Below are 10,411 nucleotides of genomic sequence, written 5' to 3'. Positions count from 1 at the left end.
GACTGGGAATGACTGGTCACTATGACACACACTGACCACCAGGGGGCAGATGCTCAATGCAGGAGCTGTCCCCTGGTGGTCAGTGCACTCCCACAGGGGGAGCTCTGCTCAGCCACAAGCCAGGCTGATGGCTGCCAGTACAGCAGTGGTGGTGCAAGCCTCTCCCGCTTCCTCAGCAGCGCTAAGGATGTCCGACTGCAGCTTAGGTCTGCTCCCTGTTGGTGAGTGGACATCCCCTGAGGGCTGCCGGGCTGCCAGAGGGATGTCTGACTGCCAGCTTGGGCCCGATCCCCCAGGGAGCAGGCCTAAGCCAGCAGGTGGACATCCTCCAAGGGATCCCAGACTGCAAGAGGGCATAGGCTGGCCTGAGGGACCCCTCCCCGAGTGCACAAATTTTTGTGCACCAGGCCTCTAGTTAGATTATAAAAGCATAACTAATGCTTATCTTTCACCCCAGATAAGAATATGATTGGAAGTCCCTAAAATTAGGGTCTCTCAACTCTAAGGGATTACGTGAGGGCTTTTGGTTTGGAACTCTGTGATGCAACGCACACTACTGGTATCACAACTAAAGCAGTGATGTCCCTACCTTTGTATTTCTGAATCTGTGGTCATAATAAGGAAATACTATATCTCTCTGTCCATATGCCTTTTACATGGCCCACTGGCACAAACAACAAGATGCCTCAAATGATTTGAGGCTTAAGTAGAAAGTCTTTGGAATGAAAATGTAATATTGTCTCAGCAGGAGTCCAAATTCCTTTCTTATTGGCAATAGCCTAAAAAAACTGTCTAGTTAATTATGATGAATTCACCTCATTTATTTCTCGATGTCAGAGAAAATTCAAAGCACTGATTAGTGAGCTGCCTCAGAAAACATGGAGATAGCAAATTGACCCCCCTGCCATCTATAATGGCAGTAACAACATGTACAACCTAGGGTAGAAATGAGCTTAAATAGATAAAACAGATATACTTTTGCACAATCATAGTTCATCATGGTTACTATGATTCCTCTTAATACCATTATCCTTGTTGCCATCATTAACAATCATATGCCATGTGCCGAGCCCACATTAAAGGCAGAACCATAGCCATTTGTGGAGTTTAATAATCCCTAGGAGATACTTAGCCATTAAAAATTCATGATACAATTATTCTTAAAAGAAAAGGTTTTCAGTTCACCCACCATATTACAGATTGTTGGGAAAGAATTTATTAACCAAATATTCTAGGAAATGGGTGACCAACCAATCTTATTAAGAATATTCAACCTGAATATTTATATACATAGGGAAATATTACATATTAAATATAATGTTGTAAAAAGCCAACCCAAATGTGGATTAATAAATAGAGACATCTTTTGAAACAGAAAAGGATCTGAGTTGTTAACCAAATCTTGGATCAGGTGCTAGCCAGAGTTTGCACCTTTTTGACTCCACCAGCAGATGGTGCTGTGAAGTAGAATAAGGCCTGCCTAGGGATGAGCATCCAGGTGCTGAGCTCAGAATGAGTTAGCCACAATGTAAAGGAATCTTTATATTATTCGTTTGTATTGTTGTTTGTTTACTTATTTCTATTTAATCCTCTGGGAATGACTTGGGAAACTTTTTTAAAGATAACTCTTTTATTTCAAATATTATTTTATGGCTAAGGAAGCACTTTTAGATACATTATCTGTTTTTATGTCATTTTCATAATAGCCCTTCAGCAAAGTAGGTAAGTCCTGGTATCCCTAATTTATTGGCTAATTTGAGACTCATAAAGATTAGTTGGCAGGCTTGACTTCTTATAGTTAGTAGGTAATGGTGGCAGGTTTTGAATACTGGATTTCTAACCGGAAGCCCAGCAAGCTTTCCTCTACACGTCAGATTTATAAAACTAAATGTAAGTGTCAGCAATTTGAATTTTCAAGTTCACTGAATATAGAACATTTAAATGAACATATACATTACTTTGACCAAGATTTTTAACGTCACAAGTACTATTTCTTACGTGGCTAAAAGATAGTTCTGGAAACATTTCGCCTTAGTAAGCTTCTCAAAGAAGAGCTTTATAACATAAAATTTTGGTGAAATAAAATTTCAGTTATAATTTCTTCTTTGTTTACAAATCTAACTCTTTGTTGTTAAAGTGAAGTTAATTAAGTAATTACTTAATTACTAAGACCTAAGATTCTTAGTAATCAAATCTTCTGACTATATTTTAAAGGAATTAATACTTCATTATAAACGAGTCCTATATAATAAAAGCCTAATATGCTAAGTGTCTGGTCATCCATTCAAGCAATCCAAGTGTAGTATGCTAATGATAAGCTAAGGCTGCTCATCAATTGACCAGTCGACCAGTCGCTATGATGTGCACTGACCACCAGTGGGAAGACGCTCCAACTGGTAGGTTAGCTTGCTGCTGGGGTCTGGCTGATCGGGACTGAGCGAGAGGGGCTGGACACGCCTTGGAGCCCTCCCGTGGCCCCTCCCCAGCTGGCCAACCTCCCATGTCCCTCCCCTGCCCTGATCGTGCACCGGTGTGGTCCCTCAGTCTGACCTACGCCCTCTCGCAATCCAGTACCCATCCAGGGATGTCGGAGAGTCAGTTTCAGCTCGATCCTACAGGCCAGGCCAAGGGACCCCACTGGTGCATGAATTCGTGCACCCAGTCTCTAGTTTATATTATAATAGACAAGGAAGATATAGCAATTCTGTTTTGTTCATATATTATCCCTGCAAAAAAGTTGTTCAACTGACATACATATGTATCTACTCGAGTGACAAAATGACAAACTGTCACAATTTGCCTGGAGCTGAAGGGTTTCTTGGCACATGGAACTTTCAGTACTAAAGCTGGGACAATCCTAGGCAAACAGGACTGTTGGTCACCCTAGTACACACATAATATATTTTATTCTTCACACATATATAACGTATCATAGGTTTCTTCCTAATAACTTGAATCATCTTGCACAATTATTTTACTATGCCATAATATGACGATGCCCATAGCAACCATTTTGATGAATGAATGTGCTAAACTAAGCCAGCATACTAATTTTTTTAAATATTTTATCTCAGTTTTACACATTTCTTGCTGTCACCATGTATTTTTAAACCCTTTAAGTGCTATTAGTAAAAAAAAAAAAAAAAAAAAAAAAAAAAAAAAGTCAGATAGCCTACCAACTTTCTGAGCATTTGTAAAATGTATTTTCTAAGTATAGTCTATAGTTTAATTTTTTTTTTAAAATTATAGTTGACATACAATATGATATTAGTTTCAGGTATACAACATAGTAATTAGACATTTATATACCTTGTGAAGAGATCACATTAAGACTAGTACCCATCTGGGACCATACTTAGTTATTAAAATACTATTGACTATATTCCCTAAGCTGTACATTATATCCCTGTGACTAATTTTATAACTGGCAGTTCATAAGACTTTTTAATACCTTTCACTTTTCTTGTTCATCCCCCGACCCCCACCCCCACCCCCACTCCTGGCAACCTTCAGTTTGTTTCTAGTTGTTGTTTTTTTATTGTTGTTTTGTTTCTTAGATTCCACATATAAATGAAATCATATGATAGTTGTCTTTCTGTCTCATATATCACTTAGCATAATATCCTCTGGGTCCATCCATGTTGTTGCAAATGGCAAAATTTTACTCTTTTTTATGGCTGAGTAATACTCCATTTTAAATATATGACACACCTTTTGATCCATTTGTCTCTCAATGGACCCCTGGGTTGTTTCCAAATCTTGGCCTTTGTAAATAATACTGCAATGAACATAGCAGGCCTGTGAGCATTTTGAGAAAATAAAGTACATGGTCTTTTTAATTTAAAAAGAATTGCTCTCCTGGATAAGGATTAGATCAGGTGGTCAATCAATAGTGGATTAAAGACGTTAGAAGTTCATTTTTCTCTCATGTAAAAGAAGTTCAGGGACAGGCAGCTCAGGGCTGAAGGAAACTTTACATCACCGGAGAGCCAGGCTTCTTCTCCATGGTTACACTGCATTTCCTGGTCTAGGATGGTTGCTGAGAGTCCAGCCATCATCGCCACATTCCAATCAGTGAGAGGAGGAAGGGAAAGAGAATCACATTCAATATTTCAGTGTCAGCCAGAACTTAGTCATATGGCCACATCTAGCTGCAATTAATGCTGTAAAATATAGGCTTTACTCACAGTGGCCATATGTGCCATTAAAACCAGAATTCTATTACTTAGGAAAAGAGGGGGAAATGGATATCAGGGACCAATTAGAACTCTCTGGAACAACCATCCAGACTTACTAATGTAGCAAATGAAATTTCTACTTTTGTAATCCTAAAATTATTTTCTTCGATTTATTTCTTTTCTCTGCCATCCACATGTGATTCCTGTAAAAAATGTTAAGTTCACTTACAGTGAACCTGTCAGCATATGTGTTTGCATATATCTTGGCCTGAATCATCTTGGGTCTCTTGCACAAACATAATTCATGCTGAAATGTGGGAAGGAATTGAAAGCATTCCTAACTCTCTGCTTAAGGCTGGGTCCAATATTTCTTCTTTCAGCTAAGGCCAGCGGTTCTCAACCTGTGGGTCGCGACCCCTTTGGGGGTCGAATGACCCTTTCACAGGGGTCACCTAAGACCATCAGAAAACACATATATAATTACATATTGTTTTTGTGATTAATCACTATGCTTTAATTATGTTCAATTTGTAACAATGAAATTGGGGGTCACCACAACATGAGGAACTGTATTAAAGGGTCGCGGCATTAGGAAGGTTGAGAACCACTGAGCTAAGCATTCAAATTATATAGACAATGGCTAAACAGGGATTTGCATAGTGTGGCTGCAACCTTGAATTATGTTATCTCCATGGGTCTGAGACTGGCCTATAAGCTCATAACTGCAATTTTCTTTGAGAGCCATCAGTCTGGTTTTGTGAGTCTCACAGGTAGAATGAAGCTATACTGACCCATAAGCATCCTCAAAGATTCCTAGATTCATGGAATTTTATTGCTAAAAGGTATCAAGAGTCCAACTCCCTCCTTTTACTGAGAAGACTCCGAGGAGTTAAGTAACTTGCCTGAGGACACCAAGCTATTTGGTTAAAAAATGTGCTTTGATAATTCCTCCAGGCCCAACTCTCCAAATGTCAAGAATAGGATGTGATCTGTGGCTGTTCAGGCCTATCTTTAGGTGGACCCATCATGTTGTGGTCCTACCAGATTTCCCATTGACATGCAGAAGCAGCTTCTGGAGTTCTGTCAGCCCTGCCAGGAGGAGAACACTGGTGTGGTGGCAAGTCACCTCCTCATTGGCAGGGTAAAGGGGCTTGACTGGCCCCTCCTTGTGTGTAGTAAGAGAATGGAATGTGCTTTAAGGGCCAGAGTCATTGTTTCTTTCAAGATTTTTAGATTTCCCAAATAACAGTCCTAAGCCATCTCTCTCAGGCATCATGAGCATCTAGGGAACTCTGATCATTCTTTTTTTTTTTTTCATGTTGCACAGGACAGAAAGATGAATACACTCATAGAATCATCAAATTGGAAGGGACCTAGAGATCATTATTTTCTCAATTTCTTGATTTCTCAATTGCAAAAACTTAACCCAGAGTGATGAATTGGATTAGCCAAGATCATATTTCTTCCTTATGATATATTGAAAGCCAAACCTTAAAATACCATAGTTTGTTTCTGATATTAACTCTTACTATTTACATAGTAGACTAGTATCTGAAAACTAATTGCCCACTTTAGATGAAAGATGAAAAGTGTGGAGTTACTCCAAAAACCTCTTAAATTTATAATGACATGACATGGGTTAGGTTTATAAAATATTTTATTTACAAAAATAGTCTTAATAAAATTAATACAAAACCATTTTACAATATAACTTATATAACTATCTTCTCAAAAAAGTGACATTTGATTATAACACATAAACTACATTTGTATTTGTTAAGTCACATTGTAGTATAAATATGTTTCACCATCATTTTTTTTTATAATAAGGTACATGCCAATAACAATGAACAATCGACAACAAACGTTATTTCATTATTCTTCCGATGTAAAAGTCATCTCTGGCCAAAACAAAATTAATCAAAAAAAAAAAAAGTAAAACAATTGTCCTATTCAACAACACAGTCCTTTTTAATTATTTGAGAGTTTATCTGACAAAGACACAACATTAATTTAAAAGCACCGTGGCATAAGGTCTAGTAACAATATCCCCAAAAGCCTTCTCCGATGTCTTCGCTCAACTGTTTATTCAGTATTTTGCCAAGATAAATAAAGATTGATCTCAACTCTCCCCTTCATTCGTCTCAAGTGTTTCTGAATATGCACTGTGGTTTTTAGACCTTCCCAAACTGGCATATGTTTAAAAAGTGAGTTTCTTTCTTTGGCTTCAAGTAGAGTTTCACAATACTTAGGAGACATACTGAGCCCCTCCATGTGGCTGAATCTCTGTGACTCCCCACCCGACAACATTTCCCCGGATGTGACAAGACTCGGCTCCTCCAGTCTCTCTTATCTCTTCGTTGCTGAGAACACGATCCCAGATATTGAAGCCGGTGAGTCTCCCAGAAAAGGCTAATGTTTCATCAAAGCCGCCACCCACACAACAGCCGTTCTTTTCTTGGCCAATCTGCAGGATTCCTCCCTCGGGAACAATGTGACCTTCGGCCAATCCCACAGTGGTGGCCACCAGTCCACCGTTTACCCACAAGGACACGCGCCCTTTCTCGGAGTTCCAGGTGCTGCACAGATGGGTCCACTTTCCCAGGGAAATCACAGTATCGGCAGCCAGTCTGTTCTCCTCTCCACCCACCACCAGCACGATGGCCTGATAGCTGAGGTACAGCTGGATCTCATATGGATTCCTCTTCGTGCCATAGGAAAACAGGATGGTTTTGTTTAATACATCTGTGGCTTTGACCCAAATGCAGGCACTAAAAGACTCGAGCTTCACTGGTGTCGCCGGATGCACGCTTCCAAAAATCTTCTTGGAACGCATTGGGAATAAAATCGCTGTTTCACAGCCTAGAGGAGCAAGAAAATAAGAAGAATATGAAAAAATATATATAAAGTCATTCAGAAATGAGCCTGGCATTTAGGTATGCTAGCCTGGGCATTTTAATGACTACAACTGAAAATTAGATTGCAGTATCACAATATGATGTGAGGGACCTCAAGTGTGTTCTCTGTGGAGCAAAGAAAACAGGAAGGGAAGCCAATTGTTTCATTCAATGAAGCATCTACTAGTAAATGGAGGAGAAGGCGTGCAGAGGAGCCAAATTGCCCAAACCCACAGAATAATGAAAATCATGCTTTAGTAACTATTTCCCCTCCCAATTAGCTTTCTTTGTTACAACTTAAAAAAAAAAAATGTTGAGTCACTATGCATTAACTTCAAACAATGACACCATAATTTCCAAGAACTCAGAGCCAAACTCAGAGCCAAACTCGTTTCCTTCTCCTTGACTTGTTCTCCAAACTCCCAGAACAAAAGCCTGTGAAATTCAATGGATCTAGCTGAGCCCATTTAGCCATTGTTAACACGCATTTTTAAACAAAAACTTTAGGACAGTCATGCTGTTGCTGAATACATTTTAATATACCACATGTTCTCAGATACTTATAAACTTTGCAAAAGTTTGTAGAAAACTATCTTTGAAAGGCAAAAATGTATAATGACGATGACTAACTTTTATTGGGTGCTCACTGTGTTCCAGATATTGTTCTTAACATCTTACAAATCATTTTAATCCTCAAATCAGCACCAGAAATAGTCAATATTCCCATTTGACAGATGAGAAAACTGAGTCAAAGAGCGCTAAGTAACTGAGCTGTGTTTACATAGATGGTAAGCGGTAAAACTAGGGTTTGGACTTAGGCACTCTGGCTGCAGAGCTTGACTTGCACACTGCATTGCCTTTTAATGGTGCAAGAAACAATGGGTTTGGCTAGAACAGCTGGAATTCAGTTTGTTGCACTACTAGTAAGCTGTGCAGCTTTTGATGACCCTCCTAATTTCTCCAAGCTTTACTGTTTCCTATAAAAAGCTCTCCTTTCGACTTGCCTTCCAATATTCTGCAAGTCAGCAAGTAACAACTTATGTAACACTCAGAAAGAGCTGTGTAGCCCAAGGATATGCTTGAAAACTCTGACTTTGTCCTTATGCCTATAAAAACGATTTAAGCAGCGATAGAAAACTTTAAGGAAGAGTGAATTCTTCCAGGAGGATTGGTGGAGAACAGATTTCTGCTAACGAGCACTTGGAAGGAGACTTTCAAACTTAGTGGTTGGGAGCTCAGTGAACTCCCTCCTCTGTCTCTCTCCAGGTCACATGCAGACAGGGAGCTGGGAAACTCTGTGCTAAAACCTTGAACAGGTGAGCCCTGCGTTATGCTAACCACATATATGTCTGCAAGAACATATATGAGAGCTAAACGAGGACTAGGTATTCCCTTAGTAACAACGTAAAAAAAAGTTGCCAATTAGCTTTGAAAAGTAAACTTCCAGAGCATTTAAAGACTAACTGGTGAATAGACAGAACCAGCAGGAACCAAAGGTCCATGCAAAGTGTGGTCAGCTAAGCTAAATGCCTGCAAGTGGCTAAGGGTGAAGCTCTGTCCTAAGAAAATTAAAGATGTAAATAGAGAAAATACTGAGATTCATAAAATCCTGTAAAAGTAACTACCATATTAAAGCACAAAATGGGTCCTGTCACACGTTGGCATTACCTTTTTCACTGAATAATTTGAATTTTTGAAGATTTTTTTTAATGAGGCGTTGATTCTTTATTCCAATGAAATTGGTAGGTGCATTTTTTTCCCCTAGCTATGTTAAATAAATCAAACAAAGATCACGGAACAAGAGATCACATTATGCCTGGGCGTTTGAGAAACGCCCTGTAATGTTTCAGAAAAGTAGTATTCAAGAGGGTGCCTACTGCAACCTAATTAACTGATTTCCTGTTTAGCTAAGCGCAGGCAGTCAGGGCTGCATTCCATAGCCTTCCTTCATTGCCTCTCAAAGGCCCCGCTTCCCCTGCAGGCTGCCCTGGCTGCTGGAGTTCATCGAGTGGAACTGCATGCTGGCAGTTTTTTTTTTTTCTGATTTCTTTTGGGAACCAGTGATTGAGGCTCTTGATATCTCTTTAAAATGTCAGACACTCTCTCGTGAAATGGCTTTTAACTAATAGGGTTTCCTGATTATGTTATCAAAGACCCAACAAAATTAAAACCAGGTTCTTCGGGGGCCGGCAGAATGATTAGGAATCCCTTAGAAGCCAAGCTGGCAGGAAACCAATGGAGGGAAAATCAAAGCATGTGGATAAATCTGTTATTGGATGTAATAAAAAATTAACATTTTGGAACTCAGAAACACACCCCTCCTCTGCTCTAGCTAAAATGCAGAGGCGAAGGTGAACATTAGCCTAATTCTTTAGTTTTCCAGGTGCATGATGTGTGCAATGGCTTTGCATGGTTTGCAAAAGACAAGAAATCTCATTCATTTAAAATAGCCACGGAATTATAATTTGCCTTCTTGTCACTTACATTGAGGATCTATTGTATATTTGATAGTATGCTTTCCTCTCCCTTTCCAAAGCCCTACTTAATATTTAAGAAAATGTGTTCTGTCCTGATAAACAATCCTCAAATATTGAGGGAAGACTGGTGTTCTGGTACGGTTTCTGTGATTTTAAGTGAAATGTGCTCTCACACATGCTTATGATTTTTCCCCACACTCCGTCCAATCAGAGTAGCCCTGTTGGGAATAGAGGGAAGGATGGCATTGTCTGTCATTGCTTTCAGTCCCTGAGTTTCCCAGGAAAAGTGCAATTATGGTTTCTTACCCAGAACACTGGTTTTCTAATACAGCCTACAAGTGATACATCACCATTTCCTAGAAAGTTTGACTTATAAAGGAGTGTTACTTAGCTCCAAATCTTCTCTTTATTTCTTTCAGCCATCTTTAAAATGTATTATTTCAGGTTCATGTGCACTTGGAGGTTCATCGAGTATCACGTGGGACTTTAACAAATTGCATCTGGTTTGGACTACCTCTCTCTGGTTTGGCCCTGAGAGAGGCCAGGCTTGTAACTGGCCAATAGAGCCCGTCCTGCAGGGCCTGGGGGATCGGGTGTCAGCAAGGGGCCCTCGCCTATTTCAAGACTATGATGGTCACGTCCACAGCTATCTCCGGGGCTCCCCGGGACTGGGAAATACTTTTGAAAGCCAATTTCCTTGCCATGTATAGTGTGTCTGAGCCCTGTGGCCATGCGTGGAGAAATAAGGGGTAGGGGGGGTCGGGGGAGGGAGGGAGTGGTGCGCCTGTGTGTGTTGGCCTAGAGAGTTGCCTGACTTGGCTTCCCGCAACGCGCGCTCGGAGAACAAAGCCGCAGGGAC

At 40.0% G+C, this 10,411-nt stretch overlaps 2 protein-coding genes across 5 annotated transcripts in view; one reads left to right on the top strand and one right to left on the bottom strand.

The window, feature by feature from the left end:
- VEPH1 (ventricular zone expressed PH domain-containing 1) overlaps positions 1–10,411 on the top strand; it is a 79,282-nt gene that overhangs the window by 46,385 nt on the left and 22,486 nt on the right. The window lies entirely within an intron of this gene.
- PTX3 (pentraxin 3, long) overlaps positions 5,818–10,411 on the bottom strand; it is an 8,680-nt gene continuing 4,086 nt past the window's right edge. The window contains exon 3 of the mRNA XM_014537958.1: positions 5,818–7,040. Coding sequence (XP_014393444.1) covers positions 6,427–7,040 — 614 coding nt within the window. The 3' untranslated portion in view covers positions 5,818–6,426. The remainder of the gene's footprint in view (positions 7,041–10,411) is intronic.

This window comes from Myotis brandtii, unplaced genomic scaffold (genome assembly GCF_000412655.1).
Source record: "Myotis brandtii unplaced genomic scaffold, ASM41265v1 scaffold186, whole genome shotgun sequence".
In the NCBI taxonomy this organism is placed as follows: domain Eukaryota; kingdom Metazoa; phylum Chordata; class Mammalia; order Chiroptera; family Vespertilionidae; genus Myotis; species Myotis brandtii.
This window is presented reverse-complemented; position numbering and strand designations above follow the sequence as displayed.